Here is a 20,465-nt window from a genome sequence, read left to right as displayed (position 1 = left end):
CCATTGTATATTTGTGGAGGTTTTTACTCCAGGTTGATCTTCGTTTATGGGCCAAAGGCCGTTTTGTAATTTTTTAAGCATTAATGTTATGGGAACCAGCCCACCACTTTTTCTAAAAAAAAAGAGAGAGAGAGAGAGAGAGTATATGAAATGGCCAAAATGACCTATGAGTCAAAATCAGGTATACAAATTGCCCATGTCTAGAGCAAAAAAAATGTAAAAAAGATTTAAGAAACCACAAAGGTAAAATTTTTATTTAGGAGGTATAATTTGCATCTACTACCCGGGTGGAGAGTGGACTATGCCTAAGCTCTAATTTCAAATGAACTAGATCAAGTATGCTATATCAAATACAACCTCGAAGAAATGCAAGTTGTCACAAAGTGGAAGCACACTTGAGCTTTATTAATTGCATTGAATACACAAAACAAAGAGAGAGAGAGAGAAGATTGACACATCATTGGGGACCAGAAGCACACTTGAGCTTTATTAATTGCTTTGAATACACAAAACAAAGAGAGAGAGAGAAGATTGACACATCATTGAAATGATACACTCCTGCCTCTTAGTGAAACCGTAAGAATGGAGTGGATACTATCAACACTCCTTTCTCTTACCTTAACCTTAAGATTGAAGTGTAAACTTTCTAACTAGGCAAGAATGACAAATTAGAAATGATACACTTTGCCATCTCAATTTGAGACCTCTCTCTCTCTCTCTCATACACATTTTGAGATCAAAACAAAGCTCTCTTGCTTGTCATCTCTCCTTTATAATTAAATGCAATACTCTAGACAAAGATCTCCTCTCTCTCTCTCTCTCTCTCTCTCTCTCTCTCTCTCTCTCTCTCTCTCCCCGGAACCAAGATGAAAAAATCCCTCGAAATAGAGCATAAAGTACAACAGCTGAGGGGAAAAATCTCTTCGACAAATAGGGTAGAAATGATGTGTCAATCTTCTCTCTCTCTCTTAGTTTTGTGTATTCAATGCAATTAATAAAGCTCAAGTGTGCTTCCGCTTTGTGACGCAAGCTCTCTATCCTCATCCTAAATATATTGTAGGGTGTAAGAGGTCATACATTTGGCTCTTTTTGATATATCCAAAATGGGTTGTTGAGAGGCCTCCAATATCTTGTGTATGTGTCTCTGCTGATGAGGGTGTCCAGGGTAATGGTATGGTATTTGGAGTTTGCATGTAGCTTGTACCTCCATAACTCTAGGCAGTCGCAAGTGTGTCTCCACTAGTGGTGTTTGTATTGTGTGGATGAAGCTTTGACATAGGTATCATGGCTATGGACGATGGCTATGGACGGCATAGACTTCATTTGAAGAATCCCTACTATTGAGTCTGGTAATCTAGGTTTAAGCAGACTCGGATTGCACTCGATGTTTCTGTAGAATACCCTCTATATGTCTACAAGTCTCCATAAGAAACAGTACCAAGCATCTTTGGTCTAGGTAGCTCATGGTATGACTAAATTAGCCAAACCCCTCTTAGAATAGGCAATGGTATTTCCCTCTTATCTCATAATATGCTAGGCATTTGTATGTATGTATGTATGTATGAATGCGTTTATATATATATATATATATATATATACAGAGAGAGAGAGAGAGAGAGAGAGTATTAATGTCTATTGAAGGCATAGGCCAATATGGCCTATGAGACAAATCCAATTACAAGTATCCATGTCCGTGTGCATCATGGATTAATGAAAAAGAAAAATTGGATATGACAAAAATGTGAATGTAAAAGTGGCTCATAGCTATGCATCTCCGAACCCATGCATCCTACCCCTATCATGCTATAGGTATACAACCATGCTTAGTACTCTATGACCCCCATCGTGTGGATATCTCTGGGTGTAATATGAAGTACATAGGTGTAATATGAAGTACATATCTCATAGGCCGATATGGCCTATGAGACAAATCCAATTACAAGTATCCATGTCTGTGTGCATCATGGATTGATGAAAAAGAAAAACTAGATACAACAAAAAATATGAATGTAAAAGTGGCTTATAGCTATGCATCTCCAAACCCATGCATCCTACCCTTATCATGCTATAGGTATACAGCGATGCTCTAGTACTCTGTCCCCCATCCTGTGGATATCTTTGGTGTAATATGAAGTACATGGGTGGTGGTGCGATAGGTGTGCTGAAAGCTGCAGTGAAGGATGATGGGGAAATAGGGAAGGAAGTGAGATGTCTCTCTTTGTGCCAGGCTAGTAGCCCCTCCACCACTAGGGTGTCGGGGAAAAGGTCCTAGTGGCCATGGTCGGCGAGTGGCTCGTACCCTCAATGCTCTTCCAGTGGTGAATTCCCTACTAGATGTATGGGTCTGTGTAGTTGTAGTAGATGTGGCCGGTCCCTCTACTAGCATGAAAAAAGTGGTAATCCAGGTTGGGCCTTGACTTGTGAGTGTGATTGCTCCTAAAGTGCACTCTCTCTGTATTGGTGCATCCCCACGAGGAATAGTCCCAAGCAGCTTTGGTCTGAATCCTCCATGATCCTCTGTAATGGATGAAACCCCTCTTTGAAGAGACAATGGTATCTCCCTTCAATCTTGTAACATATGGGGCATCTGCGTATGAAGTACTCCTCAGACTCCACCTCCTAATGACATAGTCTGCATATCGGATGCTCTCTAGCATCCCCTCTTGCCCAGCCAACCTCAATCTCGAGTGTGTGAGATGATACCCTTATTTGACCAATGGTCCTCTCCATAGTATGGGACATATATATATATCCATATATTATGGGCGCTGGATAAGATCCTCCTCCGTGATCCCTAGAAAATGATCTCTATCGAATTGCATCCATGTCCTCCATGTGTAGAGCTATAATACATCACATCTCATCACCCGATTTCTCTCCACTCTGATGAATGGAGAATCACGGTCATATTGGAAAGGGGGAAGTCTATTAATATCAATCCCATGCTCTGTGAACTATCTCACCACGGCAGCATACCATGTGTGTCCTCTCCCCTGTGATGCTAGTCTTTGTGATGCCTTCCATGCTCTGTAGGTGATCCGATCCACATCCATCACCCGGTTCCTCTGTATGAAGCTTATGGTTTGAAATAATGCATCAATCATCATAGGAGAAGCTGCAAAATCTACCCTTACAGTATCGTGTGGTATTGATGGTTTGCTCCTGATCATCCATGATAGCATCGCAATCTGGGGCCCCTCGATGTATCCCCAATCCTCCATTGAAAGCTTTGGGGCCCAAACTGGTGTGACATATATCAATGCCGGTGTAACAATAGTGTCGAAAAGCCACTTAGTCATAGGCTCGTGGAAATGTGCATGATGACACTATCTGTCTAGCATAGCTGGTGCTGCATAACCTCGTGTCAATTAGGCTTGGCATGCCTGTTGCGCATGGAGAAGCGCCCACTCGGTCGGTGAAAGTGATTCCTAGATATACATATGATGTCAACACCTCCACCACCCTCCTCCATAAGTGATATGTGTCCTCTTTCTCACCCTTGTAGATGTTCAAAAAATCATGACCTTGGTTTTCTCTAGGGTCACCATGTGTCTGTAACCCCTCAGCTGACTTGGATATCAACACATCGTCATCGGCATATAATAAAATGGAGATCATCCCAGTAAGAGAATATCCAACCCCTCCCCCTCTAGCAATGAAGTTGTCAACCATCAATGTACAATCCAAATAGTGTAGGAGATACCCCTGCTTCACCCCGATAGTGCTCTTGATCACCTTAGACCATGCTCTTGGGCATCTCACCCTCCCAATCACCTGCTTATAAAGTCTTACAATGCTCCATACCATGTCATGTAAAACACCTAATGTGTGCAATAGCAATAATAGGTTGGCCTTGGGTCTTTGCGAAATCCACAAAGCAGCAATATAGTCTCCTTCCCTTTGCCTACTCAACTAAGCTCCTCAAAGTGAAGATGTGGTCCAAAGTAGAGTAATGTCTCAGAAAACTTGCCTGACCTCTAGCGTGTAGCCCCTCCCTCTTGGCAATATCACTAAGCTTTGTCTCTAGTACTGATCCATATAGTTTGGCCAAGAGGTGGCCGACCATGATTGTCCTATAGTTCCCGGCATCCAAGACATCTCCGAAATTATGAATAGGTGTGATGTTATTTATGGTCTAGGAATGGGGAAATCCCTCGACAATGGCCCATTTAAACATATGGGCAGAAGATCTTCAAGACAAACTTCACTGGCAAAAATGCCAATTTTGTACTTTAAAATCCCAATTATCTTGTAATTTTGGGGCTATTACGGCTTCCAGCTTGTACATTTGAGTTAGAATAGCAGCCCTTGATAGATTTCGGATGTTACATTTTCAGTGATCAGTGCCAGGTATAAATACCAGCACTTGTAATTTTGTAAAACACTTTTTGGAGCTAAGTAAAGAGAGAGAGCTTTGTTTAAAGAGAGCGCGTATTTTCTCGTGCTTGCTACACACAAACGGGTAAGCATTTCCATTTGAGCTTTCATACATGCATTCTTTAGTGTTTAATCTACATGTTGATGTGCTTCATGCGTGCAATGTGTGCGTTTATGCGTCGTAGTCGTCACGCATAAGTGCGTACTACTCGTGGCCATAGCTACTTGTAGGAAGCTCCGATTTGCGATTCAAGACCGTAGATGCAATCCTTAGAGCATGTAGAATAGGAATATGTGCTCAATCGACTGAAGCAGTGAGACTTTTTCGACTGGGTCATTTTTGTCTCACCTGTATGATTAACTGCCTTCCCCCTCTGTAATCTATGTGTAGCTCTTTCCACCAGACACTGTAAAGAGAGTAGAGTGGGAGGGGGATGGCTCTTGTGGGTAAGCTAACGGGGGCTGATTTGGTATTTGATATAATGAAGTAGCATATGTGTGTACTAGTATCTGAGATAGGAATAGGGGGGCACTGCTCACGAAATCTCTTCCAAGTGTGAGCCGAGCGATCGCTCAAGAACAGTTGGCACAAGTCCCAATATCATATGCTTGTTTCTTATGAGGAATGAAGGACTGGTTAAGTCTTTGTGCCCGACGGGCTGAGATTTTCCCATCCTTCATTTTCCGCTTGATCGATGCATGGTTTTGTTGACATCCGTTATTGTACCAACCATTCTAGGGCATCGTCCCGGTCTTGGCTCTTCCAAGATTTCGTGATGAGAGAGAGAGAGAGAGAGAGAGAGAGAGAGAGAGAGTGCTTAGAGTCTGCAGCTCTCCGGTTACAAGGTTGCGGACCAGGCGTTTTGGCTTATTGGGGTAGCTTTTCCTCACTTCATGTTAGCAAGGCTTTTGCCTTAGGTTTTGGCGCTGCTCTGCTGGAGTCCTCTCTGCAATCGTGGCCTCTACTTCAAATGCCCCCCACCGCTCGCGCTGCATGTTGTTGTTCTGGATCCCTGCCCAGATCTCCCTTGTGGTCTGTCAGAGGTTTTTCCCCTCATCTATGTGCTTCAAGTTTATCTTGAGGGGTTTTTTAATCTCTGCTCTTCTAATCTTGGCCTTTTGGCCGTTCATTGGCTTTTTAGCCGTTCATTTGTAATTGCCTTCGGGCTTTTTCAGTAATGTTAATGGGAACAAGCCCACCTCTTTCCACCAAAAGAGAGAGAGAGAGAGAGAGAGAGAGAGAGAGAGAGAGAGAGAGGAGTCGTACTGGTAGTATTCGGTACATTTTCTCGGATGCTCCCTTGTGTACTGATCACCTATCACCTTTCATGCGCTCTATTTTACAGATCTGGATTTCCATGAGACACAGTTTGCGCAAACGTACCGCCTGCCTCTCTTCCAGAGATTGAGCGATAGCCCCTCATCTGGAACTCATATGTTTTAGATGCAGAGGGTCGTCAGCTTGGACAGCGGACTCATATTGACTGGGCTACTTGGGATCGTGGCCCTGCTAGTTCAGTGCATGGATGGGTTCAGACATGCCAGTTGTCAGCGGATTTCATTGCAGATGAGTACTCCATTGGCAGAGGTGTCATCCCACGGATGGCAGAGATTGATGCAGCTATGCCTGAGCTTTGGGACAAAGCCATTCGAGGTGTGCACGTGATGCCGGTGCATATTGGCTGGTTATGTATGTTTGGCGAGGAGGGTACACCCTCTATTGTTTGGTGTGCGCATTCTTGTTGGCCTATGCTATTTATACCTCTGGGTTCTCCTGACTCCTTTGGGTATGTTAGACTACAGTATCATGGTTTGGGATGCCGGGAGGAGCTGCGGGGCAGTATGATTGGACTCCCATTCATGTGGTTGGATCTTACAGGAAAAGGAGGGAGGTGGACCCCTTTTTTCACTTTGATATGGCTCCTCGTTGGCGACTGTGGATTTGGGAGGGGCGCCCACTTTCACAGTTATCTTGGGATCCTGGTGAGTGGGAGTGGCCTGCTGTGGAGGCAGGAGCTAGACATGCTTCCTTTTTTGGCTATTCTGTGCGGATTGGGAGGCATTGTCTACTTCGTCGCTCGCTGCATAGACCCACCCGATTGGGTACCTGGTTACACTCCGAGCTATCACATGCTTTTCTGGCTCACTTTTGGAGTTCCATTTGGGGGTGGAGGATCCCTCGCAGGATCACTTTCTTCTTCTGGATGGCTGCTCATGGAGGATTGCCAGTTGGGACTTGAGGAGCATTGATGGGCCATGACCCTGTTTGTATGCGCTGTGATTTGCACACTTCTGAGTCTCAGGCCCACTGCTTGTGGTCATGTCCAGCAGCATTTTCGGTGTGGAGAGCGGTTGCTCTATTGCTTAGCAGAGCAGGTGTGCATGTCGGCTTTCTCAGTTGGGGTTCTGTTCTCTGGCTTCTCCCTTGGCCTGGGCCGCATATATTCTTTGAGGGAGAGGATACAGACAGTGTTCTTTTTTTTTTCCGAACAGAGATCCTGACATTAGTTAACAAAAAACTGCCCAGTGGGCTACAAAACACTCCACAGAATAGGAGTATAAAAGACTAGGCTACCCGGGAGACTCTCCCAAGGTGCAAGACAAAAGGAGTACAAATGAGGCTAAATCATATAATGGGAGGGGGGAAAAGCCACACAGGTGGCCTGTAATGCCAGACAGGGGTGTCCGCGCGAAGGCTGTAGAAAGGTCCCTGCCTCCAAGTGGAGTGAAAGGCCTGTCGCCGAAGAATGGCCCGATCCGAGTCACCCCGAATGCGGTCATACTGTCCTCTGAGAGTATGTATCAGCTCCTGCCAAATAGCACGGACAGTCTCTACAGGAGGCTCGGGCCGTCCCTCAAAAACCGGGAAGCAGCGAGCCCTCCAAATAAACCATGGGCAACTGTGGCGCGGGAGCATCCACAAGGCCTCCCTCAGCTTTGCATCTGAAAGGGGCAAGGCCAGATCAGCTCTCATCTGCTCAGTGACTCTCCTCTGCACATGTGTCCAAATAGTCTGTCGACAAGTATCTCGGACCTCAGACGGCGGCTCCGCCGAGAGAAGGTTCCGATAAAAGACAGTGGCTATACTACGAACCTCCTCTGGCTCACAAGCAACCGATCCATCATGCCGCACGAGGTACCGCACGCCTGCCCTCGAATGTCTCGGTCCTGTAATCTCAAAGAACTCGCCCGAAACCCTGTCCCCAAGCTGGGTCCACTGTGAGGCCTGTCTATGAAAATAGAAATTATGTCGCCTCTCCTCGATATCACGCACATCCTGACGAGCCTGTCTCAGCTGAGCCTCCACCCACTCACAGGCAGGTTGCTGCTCCTGCAGACGCTGGAGAGAGGAAAGGCCACGCCGCAAACTCTACTCCCTCTCCCTAAGCTCACCCAAGCGGGAGAGGGCTGCCTCATGAAGAAAGGTGCTAATAGTCGAGATCCCCTGGGCGCACTGCTCTGCTGCATCGCAAGCAGTGCTCTGACTAGCCTACCAAAGCCGCTCAATATCCGCAGATAGACTCTCATCTAGGAGCACCCTGTCGGGAATATGCAACTGCAAACGAGGCGCACGCACCTGCTCCTCCAACGTCAACACGACTGGCGCATGATCAGAGAAAGAAGTGCCAGCAAGAATCCCAACAGAACCTCCCCTCTCACCGAGAAGGTCCCCCGCATAGAACCGATCAATACGAGAAAGATTAACTCCTCCCTGACGGCGGTCAGAACGGGAGAAGCTCAGACTGCCCTGCAGCCGATGAAAGGACGCAAGCTGCCAAACATCCGAAATCCTCAAAGTCATACATAAATGCTCCCAAGCAGCAAGCTCCGCTCCGTGCAATGTGGCACAACTACCACCCACCCGGTCAGCTGGGTCCTCAAGCATATTAAAATCACCTCCAATGCACCAATGGTCCACAACAGCAGGCAAAGCATCCACAATACATGACCAAAAGTCTGCCCGAGCACTCGCATGATTAGGCGCATAAACATTGAGCACTCCAATGTGCTCACCATGCACTCGCATCGAAATGAACTGTGCTCTACCAGGCACAATAATACCTCTGTCCACAATGGCCTGCCGCCAAGAGTCCCCAATAGCCATACATACACCTCCTTGCCCACTCATGGGGCCAAAGCCTACAGACCAGAACATATCCCACTGCCCAGGCATCAAAGAACCGTATCTACGAATCCGTCCCTCGCTCAAGTGGTGCTCCTGAAGCATCAAAATGTCAATCCTGCCTCCCACCAAGCATCTCTGTAACTCTTGCCGTAGGCGGCCTCGGTAACGCATGAACTGAGAGCCCCCTAGGCCCTGGACATTCCAGGAAATAATCCTCATGGGGGACAACCTGCAGAAACAATGGCTGGCTCAGCCACATGGCGGGACTTAGCCAGAGGCTTGGAGGGGGAGTAATCCCCATCCGAGCGACTCCGGCTCTGTCCCCCCTGAAAGCCACAAGCTCCCCTAATAAGTCGCCAATGACGATGGCCCATGGAGACAGCCTCTCCCTTTGGCAGATGATCCTCATGTATACATACATAACCAGGGCCCCGCGCAAGGGTAGCAACAATCCTGACAACCAAATGGCGAGTCCCTGCACTGTCCACACTCCCTGTGACAAAGAATTTTGCTAGCTCCCAGAAACGGTCTAGCAAATCAGTAACCTCAAGATCATCAACATGGTGAGAGAACTCCACAGCCTGCGTACGCAGACTATAGAGCGCAGAGTCCAGAGTCCACTCGCGGTCGCAAGAGCCACACAGGGGGAACGAGAAAGCCACAGCTGAGTCGAGTGCCTCCTCTCCCCGAGCCGGGAGAACAACCACATGAACTCTGATAGGTGCCGGCTCATGAGGGCCCTCCACTCCAAACAAGCGCGTGAAGGAGTAGTCGAAGGCCTCCGAGCGCTGCCGAATATCAAAACTGAGCAGACGGCTCCGGATCGAAGAAATGCGTGAAGCCCTAACCGGCATGGCCCCCCGGAGCGGAGAGCCAGAAGCAAGAGCCGAGGAGAGCGAGCGCCGAACTGCAGGAGAATGCCAGGAGAAAGTCGAGTCGCCCGGGGGGGGAGGGGGGGGGAGAGAAGAAGGGGTGCAAGGGGGAGACGCAGAGGGAGGGGGAGGAGGAGGAGGGGGGGGGAGAGGAAGAGGGGGGGAAGAGGGGGGTGGAGGAGAGGCAGAGGGAGGAAGAACCGAAGGGGAACGGGAGGGGGAGGGAGGGGGTGGGGGAGGAGAGGGGAGGGGGGGGGGAAGAGGCGGCAAGAGGAGGGGGAGGAGGGGGAGGGGGGGGAGGGGGACCCGACATCTCCTGATCCACGGTCGAGGGAATAGGGGCCTCCTGCTGCTGCTGGAGAGGCTCAAAGCTGTTCCGCAAGGGAACCCACTGATGCTGCTGCCTCTGCTGAGGCTGACGAGGGGCCTGCAGCGGCAGAGGCGGATGCGGATGCGGCTACCGATGGTCCCTGCGGCGTCCCTGAGTCTGCCACTCAGGGGCCGTCGGCTGAGCGTCAGGCGCAGGCTGCGGCTGCTGCTGCGGCTCAGGAGCGGACGCACCCCCACTAGCTGCAGTAGGCTGAGAGGGCTGAGTACGGGGTCTCCGACGAGGACAGGCCTTGGCCAAGTGGCCGACCTGACGACAAACAAAGCACTGGTTCGGGAGCCCCGAGTACTCAACCCTCTGATCAATCCATCCTCCTCCTACCTTAGGCAGCTGAATAACCTTCGGTAGAGAGGAGACATCTGGCACCAAAACACGAACATAAGGAAGTCCAGCTGCCCTGGCCACCACGGAAGCGGCTGTCGGCTGGCTGGCCTCCAAAAGAGATCCCACCACAGAACCAATCCGGGAGAGAAGGGGCAGATACTCCCGCCTGAGTCCAGGAAAGCAAACAGTGAGGAGGAAGAGCTTCTCGCCACTCGCGGAGGCTGCCGTGGGATCAAAGCCATGTTGCCAATGGTTGAAAAAGGCTCGAGCCCCCCGAATATCTAAGGGGCTCATAGCAAGCACCTGGGCCACACTCTGTACCGTCTCAAACTCTATCTGATAGTGTCCACGGCCCAAGAACTGAATGTCGGTGATCTTGCCCACATCGGCCAAAAGGCGGGCCTGAAGAAGATCACGAGCTCCCCTCTGTTGGGGCGGGTGCCGACTATCCTGCAGATAGTGGAGAGCACCTGGAGACGCTCCACTTCTGCCGTGAGGCTCGCTTCCTCCGCCGGCGTGAGAGAAAGCCTGATAGGGGGATCCTCAGGGGCGGGGGCGAGGAGGCTGCCGAAGAGTCCCTCTGTGGTGGGGCGGAAGAATCCTCCATTAGAGTCTGAAGCTCGAAACAGTCGGTGGCGTTGGAGAGGCGGCGCGAAGGAACGAAAAAAAAACCCCCAACCCGCAAGAGCACAGGCGAAACAGAAGAAGCCTGCACCAAAGCAGGGGGGCGGCAAAAAAAGGGGGGGTAGGCCAAAAAAGGGGGCGGCAAAAAAGAGGGGAGGGGGGGGGCGGGCGGCGCTGTCCAAGCTGAACAGCAGGGAAGAGGGCGGGCGCGAAGAAGGGGGGGGGGAGGGGTGGCACGAGGAAGAAAGCTGCTGGGCAGCTGACGCGCGAGCAGGGGGAAGGAGGGTGGGGCGGCTGAGAACTGACGCGAGCGAGGGGGGAAGCGCGCGAAGAAGCAGCAGAGAGGGGGGGGGCGAGTGGTGAGCGTTGAGCTTCAGCGAGCGCTTGTCACCGTTATTATCTGCATTTACAGACAGTGTTCTTATGCTGACATCACTGGGGTATTCGCGGGGATGCCTTAGTATGATCCCTCCAGTCTCATGGCAGCTAGAGCATTGGCACATGGATGAGGTTTTCACGGTTATCGTGGCTATTGCGATGTGGAACATTTGGAAGGCTTGCTGCCTTCATGTTCTTAGTCGCACTCAGTCATCGACTCACGACACCCTTGTCATGATATGGATGGATTTAGTCCACACACTGCGATCTATGTATGAGGATACTTGCCGGCCATCGCGCTCTGCAGGCGAGGCGACAGACTTTCATTCGCAGATGGGGGAGGACATCCTTGTTCTTCACGATGGTGGGAGATGTTGTCAGCTGGGAGTATACACCTCCGCAGTGGTTCATACTGCACTCCTCACACACGCCGCCTTGATCTAGCACTGCCTGCTTGCAGGTTCCTTACTCATGTATAGTTTGTATGCCCTCTGAGCAGGCTCCATTGAGCACTCTGGGGATTTCTCATACTCAGTAATATAGATCTGTGCTTCCCCCCCCAAAAAAAAAAAGAGAGAGAGGAGCCGTGGCGGGGAGCACGCTGCAGAGCGCGCGCGCTCCCCGCCCTCTGCTGCGCTCTTCCTTTCCCCCCCCTTGCTGTCTGCGCGCCCAGCGGCTGCAACGCGCGTGCGCTCACAGCAGCAGCACTGGTAGGGAGCTCGTGCGCAGCTCCCCTTTCCCGTCCAGCAGCGTGCTTGCACCTGCAAGGCGCAAGCGTGTGTGTGAGAGAGAGGGTGCTATCGAGCGTGCGCCCGTCAATTGGTTCCCCTCCCCTTCCATCTGCTTTGTTCTACAGTCTCCTTTCTGCTTTGTGTGTTGGTCGGTGTGCATTTCTGTGCGTGTTTGTGTATGTTTGTATCCGTGCATTTGTGTGGCTTTGCGTGTGTGCGCGTGTGTGTGTTGGTCGGTGTGCATTTGTGTATGTGTGTGTATGTTTGTATGCGTGCGTTTGTGTGCCTATGTGTGCCTATGTGTGTTTGCATGTTTGTGATTTGTGCATCTCTCTGTTGAGTGGCTGTGCGGATGTGTGTGTTTGTGCGTGGTTGTTGGTGTGGGTGTGTTTTTCTGTGCGGTAGTCTATGTGCGGGTTGTGTCCTTGTGTGCGAGTGTGCCAGTGCGTGTGATATGTGTGTGTTTTTGTGTGTTCTGTGTGTGTTATTTTGTGTAGTTGTGTGTTTTGTGGGTGTGGTTGTGGGTGCTTGTTGTCTTCTGTGGGTGCGTGGGCTCTCAACGGGTTGGGTATCTAGTGTTTCCGCCTCCTTGCCGGCCAGGGTGTTTCCTTCCTCCAATTTGTCCTTCCAGTCAAAGCGTCACTGCTGTTAGTCTGTTGGTGCTCTGCTCACCCCCAAGCCGCTCTTTCGGTTGCAGACTTCCGAGCTTTTACCGCTGGCGTTCAGCTCTTGGTGATTGGGAGTTTCGCCTCTTCTGCTTCACGCCTTCCGTTTCTTCCTTCGCACTGTGGGCCTCATTTCCAGGGATTCTCTTGTCGGCTTCCGGATTGTCTGCCCCAGTCGCCGCCCCGTCAGTTGGTTCCTGCTTTTGTTATCTTCCTGTCCCTTGGTGGTTTCTGTGGGCTCCAGCAGCGGGTCTGGCCCTCTCACTTGCCACCTCTTTCCTCTTTTGTCGGGGATTTTGTAGCCTCTCCATCGGTACTTCTCTTCGGTCTCCTTGGTGGGCTGCGGTTTCCTCTTCCTCCCTTGTAGCTGCGTCTCTTCACATCCTGGTCCGGTTCCGTATCTTCAGGTGTAGTCAGCTTGCTGATTACGAGCTTTGGTCTTCTTCATAGATCACCTTCTCTTCTACTGTTGATACTTCTCGACTATCGATGTGGGGTGCCTATCCTCCAGATGCTGCTGCTTGGAGCTCTCTCTTCTTTCAGGTCCTAGGGCACTTTTTACTCTCTTTAGGAGAGGTTTTTTCCCCTGGTTTCTTTCCAATTGTATAGGCCTTTGGCCCATCTTATTCCAGGTTGTAACAGTTACCCTTGTCTCCTTGGTTTTTTCCCAGCTTATTTAGGCCTTGTGCCTTAGTTGTTCCAGTTCTTGGCTTTGGCCGCTTTGGCGGCTCTGCTCAGTTGTACTGCCCCAAAGACGGGCTTATTCAAGCATCTTTGGGGGGTTTTGTACTCAGTAATATAGCACTGTGTTCCATCAAAAAGAGAGAGAGAGAGAGAGAGAGATCTGCTAGAGCATGTTGGTTGGTAGGGTCTCTTCGCTCCTCAGGGTACACCAATGCTAGTGAGATTTGGATGTATGCTCTTCACTATTGCATTGGATTAGGATTCCTCGCACCATGTCTGGATCTGTTTTTCAGAGGCTTTAGAGGAGCATGTTGAGAAGCGCCGTGTGGTTGATCCTCTTTTTCCCCCTGAGGAGACCCACAGTTGGCGCTTATGGATGTGGGAGGGCCGTCCCATCTCTCAGTTGTATTGAGACTGTCTCGTTCTTTGAGTACTCTGTGCATATTGGTCGCATTGGCTTTGCTAGTGGGGACTTGGGCAGCCATTTTGGGGCACAATTCTTCGTGTTCCAGATGCGACTTGGACGTCCCAGAGTCTATCTCCCATTGCTTAAGGTTCTGCCAGGATTCGCACATGGTTTGGCATGCAGTCTGCATACTACTCAGTAGGATGGGCATTCAGCAGGGTTTTCTCACTTGGGGAGCTGTCTCTTGGCTGATGCATCTCTAAGGACCCCAGTTGTTTATCGAGGGGGAGGGTGCCGATCCTGCTTTTATGCTTATACCTATAGGATACATTTGTGGATCACTTGATATTTCCACCAGCTGCCACAGAGGATGTGTCTCAGGCCCAAGATGTAGTCTTCTCCACCATTGTAAGTATCACCTTGTGACTTCTTTGGAAGGCCCGCTGTTCACGTATTCTAGGCCACTCGCCTTCTTCCACAGTACATATTTGCCCAGGGATTTGGCTGGAGGTTATTTCCTCCCTTTGCAGCCAATGGGTTCCTCCGGGGCAGCGGAGGAGAGCCGGACTGTGTTCCTTTGTCGTTGGTCACGCTCCTAGCTATTCTTTTCCTACTCTCAAGGGCACATACAGTGGCAGTACACTCCACCACAGTGGTTCATTCTCATTCTTCACTCCTCACATTGGCTTCCGTGATGTACATAGCTTTCTGATGCATTTCCCCTCTCCCATCAGCTTTTGTACTACCCTTGGGATAGGCCGCCTTCTGGCATCTCCTGGGATTATGGTACTCAGTAATATAGCCCTGTTTTCACCAAAGAGAGAGAGAGAGAGAGAGAGAGAGAGAGAGAGAGAGAGGTTTCAATTTAATGATGTACTTGAAACAGCTTGCAAGCTTGGCCCATGAGCAGAACATGTTGTACCTTCAGTGTGTGTTCACAAGAGGAGCTACAGATGAATCACAAAGCACCAGTGATACCATGTTTGTGCCAAGAAATAAGTTTTTTGAGCAGCCTGTCAAAAATCTTGGAGACAAATGGTTTAAGGTCATTGACCCTTTGGGGGTTTGCAGTTTTCAACCAGTTTCAACAACTGGATTCCGTGCTGGCAGAGAAGCAGGTGAATGTTGGCCTCTTGATGCAACAGAGGCCTTCCTATTGGCAATTGATCTATGGCTTTTACTTGGTCAGAATAGGGAAAATATGGAGGTGAATGTGGAGGTAGCTGTTTTGATTATTGTCTTGTACTCTGTTGCCGCGTGGAAGAAATCTCACTGGAATGCGATTAGCTTTGTACTGAAGCTGATTAAAGCACCTGTGGCAGCCCTCTGCATGTCCTTTTCTGATATTGAAGCTGCATTTAAAATTTTCTTAGGAAGCAATGATATTGCGTCATCAACGGCATTCTGTAAAGGAATACCACATGTGTGCTCAGATCTAGGCCAATTGACAGAATTTGAGGTTTGGCATGTTCTTGGCCTGGCCTTTTGGGATACGTTTTTGGGTTGGGCCAAGCAGCAGTTGAGAAACAAACCTTCCAATGCAAGCTCAGTTCAACGTTCCTTACAGTGGGGTGCAACTCATAAGGATCCCTTAAAAGCTTTGGAATGTGTTTCTTCTTTCTTTCAAAGGAAGCTGGTATTCTATCTCAACTCCACTGTAGGTGGGGGCCAGGGGGCTGCCGGCCCCCCCAACACAACTTCTCTAAGCAGCTGGCTTTTGGGTAATCGTAATATCAAAGAAACCCCCCAAGGCAAATTACTAGGACAAACATCAAGTGTGCCTTCAGTCTCTGATTCGACAGATATCTCTCCCTTCATCCCACACACCCCCACGCCGCCTTTGAGCAACCCCGTTGATGAGGCTTGTAAGGAGCTACTGGTTCCTAGCCGCATTCGTTCAGCTCTAGAATTGGGAGGTGCTAAACTAACCACCAGTGAGGGTAGGAAAGGTACCCCTAGCAAGGACTCATCGAAGCCAGTAAAGAGACACGAGATAAATGAAAGTGCTCCACATGATCGAGAAGGGGTTATTACAGAGAAATTAATAGGCTCTGTTATGCCAAATGATAACAATGAGATTGCTGCCAGATCAGCTGCCTTGCAAAGGATGACTCTCAGCATTCATTACAGAGACGGGGAGGAAATTTTCCATTCCAATGGGGACTTGCTGGAGGTTTTTGCTCTTACCCTGTTTGTTTATATTCATGCCTTCCTTGTTAAAGGTCCAAGCGTGTTAACTTGTTGTGCTTGAATGCATGTTTAGGTCTGCATGCCTCGTTAAGAAGGGGAGAGCAAAAGTACATATGAATCTCATGCTGTATTAGCACTCCTTGATAATGTGTTTGGTCCATTTTAAGCATTCATTTAAGGGTGGTCCAAATTCTCTTGAAGAGCTTCATGTTTTATTCCAACAACCCAGCTCCAAGCACAAGAAGGTTTAGATATTTTCCCACTATTTCTCCCACTTTGTGGATTACGACAACATCATGAGCTTCTGCAGGCCAGCTGTAGCATAGCTAGCTAGGTGTGGTGGGGGAGCCGACGCCCCCTGCCCCCACCGCACCTAGTACACAGAGCCTCGTCTGCAGAAGCTCATGATGTTGAACACTATAGGCAGACATAAGGGAAAGGGGGACCTCTTTCCCACAAGGGAAAACGTCCAAAACTTCTAATGTATATTCCAAGTCATGAATAGAGGTTTTATTCCTGTTTGTGTCACTTATGCCTAAAGTGTGGTCATAGTTCTTGGAATTCTCTAATGTCAAAAAATGCCATCAAGTGAAGGATGATCCACAATTGTTGGAGCAGAGGCTTTCTTAGGTGTGAACAAAAAGTGTGGGTAAACACTCATTGAGAGAGTGGAATGCAAGGAAAGGCAAGCTATAGCTTTTTTTTTTGTTTTCTTGAAAAGATCTTTGTGTTAGGAACAAAATGCTCCGAGGGCACAGGCGACAAGGCAAAATGACATAAAATGAGCGTTACAATAGAGGCAAGCTATAGCTTTGAAGCTCATTTTGTAAAAATTGTATAATGTCAAAACAGATTGTTGTCCTATGCAGTGTGGCGCTACCTTCCTCCCTTGTGCTTGCTCAATGTATGCTATCACTTCTGACATGGTATCAAGCAAAGCTTTCCTTGGCTGTCTCTTGAGCAAGCTAGAAAAGCTTGCTAGATGATCAAGGCAATATCATGCCATTGTAAATATCAGAGAACAGAGTGTGAGGAGGGACAAATCTTCTTGTCATGGTATGCTATACCTTGGGGATGTGGTATCATCTCTTTGAAGCACATATGCCTACAAGGAGAATTACCCTCATTCCCTTCCCTTGGTGTAAATTTCTACGTGTACATTTGAGACATTGAACTGTCTAATGTCCATGGATTGTTTTTTGCTTTTTCAATTTTTAATCTTTCCGTTAGTTGACAATTGATATATTTTTGCTGATTAATATTTAAGTGCTGAAAGAATTTGTGAGAATATACTTGTGGAATCTTTTGCACCACACACCCCCACGCCCCCATTCCACACCTCTCACTTCATCTCACACACCCCCATGCCCCCATTCCACAAGTATATTCTCTAGTGTTAGGGAACACTGTGCTAATGATCTATCCTTTGTGGCTCTTATAGGCTGTTTGTGTGAATTCATGTTGTCCAGAGCAAGTTGTGGTGTCTTGCAGTCGAAAGGTACATAAAAAGTTTCTGCTCAAGTCTTATCACAAGAAGTTTTAGACATTTTCCCACTAGAATTCCCGCATCGTGGATTACGACAACATCATGAGCTTCTGTGGGGGCGAAGCGTAGCATACCTAGCTGGGTGCAGTGGGGGGAAGGGGGCTGCCATCTCCGGATGGGGCCGGCAGCCCCCCACCCTCAACCACACCTAGCTAGGTATGCTACGCCTTGTCTGCAGAAGTTGAACACTATAGGGAAACATAAGGGAAAGGGGCCCTCTCTCCCACAAGGGAAAATTCCCAGAACTTCTTGTGTATCATCGTTTTTCATCTGGCAAGGACTTAATGATTTTTCTTGTGCATGATCTGCAGGGACTGCTGTATTTTGATCTTACCACCCACAAAAGCTTTTCAATAATGGAGTCAAATCTATGGAGTCAAGCAGAGTGGCCAAAAAATGGCTGGGCCAACTCAGAGTCGACCCCAATCCCAACATTTGTCTCTCCGGGAGTTGGGTTGAAAAGCAGAGAAGGCCCAAGTTTGGGCCTTGGTGGAGCAACTGTGGGCGTAGGAATGCTGACAAATGTAGGAAAGGAGTCTTCATTCAAGGGTCCAGGTGTTGGTGTCCCAGGTTATGGGGGTATGGGTGCTTGGGGACTTGGATGGGAAGAATGGGACGATTTTGATGGTGTCATTGATCCTCTTGCTACCATGGAGAATGTAAACACCCAAGCAATGGATTCACATCCATTACGACCACTTTTTTTAGTTGGGTCACGCAACACACATGTTTATCTATGGGAGGTATAAAAGCATTTATGTTGTTTTTGCTAGCCTTACTTATAATTGGTGATTGTTGTGTTAAAGAACATTTTTTAGAGAAGACAATTCGCAATTTTATTACTGTTTTAATATTTAAGTAGAGAAGGCTTAATAAGGTTTCAATCATTCCTTTATGGAAGCAAGAAAAAGATTACACTAACAAGTAGTTTTTCATATTTTCCCAATATAATTCCCACTTTGCGGATCACGATAGCATCATGAGCTTCTGCAGGTGAGACGTAGCATACCTAGCTAGGTGTGGTGGGGTGCAGGGGGACTGTCGGCCCTAGGAGCGCCCCAGGAGCGGCGGGGGGCCGGCAGCCTGCTGCCCCCCACTGTACCTGGCTAGGTATGCGGAGCCTTGCTTGCAGAAGCTCATGATGTTGAACACTATCGGGAAACATAAGCGAAAAAGGACCTCTTTCCCACAAAGGAAAATGCCTGAAACTTCTCGTGACTTTGTAAGCCTCAGGTAGTTTGTGTAGTGCTTTCTTTCTTAAAGATGTGTAGTGGGGTTGCTGTAAAGAAAAATGGTGCCTTAGTCCTTTGAGGCAGCTTTTAGACTCACCTTGTTGGCATGTTGTCATATATAGGTAGTGATGTGTGTGAACACACTTAGGACCGCGGGGGCACTTTTTCCCTCACTAGGAGGTTTTTTCCCCGTGCATTGTATATACGCCCATCATTCTAGGGCCAACTTATCTTTGTATTTTGCACACTTATCAATACACTCTCCTGTGTTGAAGCAGTCCTAAGTGTGCACACACACATCACTACCTATATATGGCAACAAATCACCCTTGGGAGTGATGGTATGAACGAGAGGAGTGATGGTATGAATGAGAGCTGGCACTCATGTATAGTGAAATATAGATCAGTCCACAAAGGGGAGCAAGCCCAAAGCTTTGCGAAAGCTTTGAACTTCTCACGAGGAAGCACCTTTGTGAAAAGATCAATGAGGTTGTCTTGTTCAGCATTGGATAAAACAGTAGCAACAACAACAGTAGTAGAGCTGCCTGAACCTGCAACAATAGTACCGGTAGAGCCATCTAGACCTGCAACATTCTCAACAGATCCTACATCCACAGAACTTGGACGTACATCTATACCTTGCACAATGTTCCACACTCCTTTTGCAACCAAAACATGCTACATCATGTATATCCATAGTGGGTAATGGTTGTCCCCATCCAATTTGTCCTTAGCAGACAACATGCGAAATACATCATTGCTGTTATGAACCAAAGCTAATGACTGAAACTGATGCAAAAGTTACATGTAATGAAGTAAAAATTGAACAAAAAACAACACGTGCTATGTAGCACGATCCACAATAGTATACATATGTCTGTTTTGCAGAGTATAGATACTTGTGAAAGCTCGTGAAAGCTTACCTCAATTTTAGAACGGGAGTTGGAGGGTGTTGGCGGCGCTGCTAGGGAAGTCGATGTCTGCTTTGATATCAACTGCTGGAGTTAGGGTTGTAGACAATGCACACACGAAGCTTGACATGAAGTGGGTTCTATTAAACAAATAATCACACTTAAAGACGCCCAACAGAAATGATTACAATTGAATCATAGTAGAGGCAAGTGCGTCAATGTTGTGATGGTAGGAGTTGGGGCAAGAGAGATGCAAGTTAACTTCTGGAGTTAATCTCATCTTTAAGGTGTGTAGAGTTTCATCACATACACTTGAGATTGAGGCTGAGTGTGTAGCATGGATACCTAGAAGCGTTCTTATGCAAACTATGCTACAGAGCAGGATAGAGATAAAGGATCACTTTGTCTGCAGCAGGCGCCTTGAGATACCATATTCAAGGAGGGATTTCCAACTATGATGTTCCTTATCGAAACACGCAGGCATAGAGAGTACCTACTCTAGGCACAGATTCCATGGCCTAGCTCAACTTCGACTCAGATCACTAGCTTCTTTTGACTGTCCATTGAGGGAGTGCACGCGTGCCTCCCAACCGGCCCTCTCCCCAACACACACATACACAAAAGTCAACTCCAAAGCTGGTCTTGGTTACCAGTAGAGGACTCTCCCTCTAGAGAGCCACAGACATTTTAGCACCCCAGAGACAACTTCTTACTGGACCTCACCTACCACGACCACAACAGGCTTAGATTGATAAGATCATTTGAGAGCTATGGAGGAGGCATGGGTGCTTTTTCGCCTTGATCAAGTAGAGATAGAAGCACTTCTCGTTCCCGACTCAATGTATGACATCCTACACCCTCCCATCAATGTAGGATGGAGATCGGATCTTTCATGATGTAGAGTTTTACATTAATCTTACCCTTTCCACCTTGGTTGCAATCTAGACCCGTTTTTTGGGAATATAATATTGTGCACCTTTTTTTTAATAGCTTAAGATGTCTAGAGGACAT

At 48.2% G+C, this 20,465-nt stretch overlaps 1 protein-coding gene across 1 annotated transcript; it reads left to right on the top strand.

Annotated features, from left to right (window-relative positions):
- The first annotated feature begins 3,607 nt into the window (after positions 1–3,607).
- LOC147619937 (uncharacterized) lies at positions 3,608–15,826 on the top strand. Its single transcript, XM_086772752.1, has 2 exons — positions 3,608–4,462; positions 14,462–15,826. Exon 2 carries the CDS (start codon positions 14,489–14,491, stop codon positions 15,824–15,826), a length of 1,338 nt encoding a protein of 445 aa, XP_086628878.1. The 5' UTR covers positions 3,608–4,462; positions 14,462–14,488.
- Positions 15,827–20,465: the final 4,639 nt, after the last annotated feature.

The sequence above is a fragment of the Cibotium barometz genome, chromosome 32 (assembly GCF_041138505.1).
Source record: "Cibotium barometz isolate CiBa-2024 chromosome 32, ASM4113850v1, whole genome shotgun sequence".
Taxonomy (NCBI): domain Eukaryota; kingdom Viridiplantae; phylum Streptophyta; class Polypodiopsida; order Cyatheales; family Cibotiaceae; genus Cibotium; species Cibotium barometz.
This window is presented reverse-complemented; position numbering and strand designations above follow the sequence as displayed.

What these genes read in the sequence shown, in the direction of transcription:
- LOC147619937 (XM_086772752.1), top strand. Translation starts at nt 14,489, where the DNA reads ATGTTGTACCTTCAGTGTGTGTTCACAAGAGGAGCTACAGATGAATCA.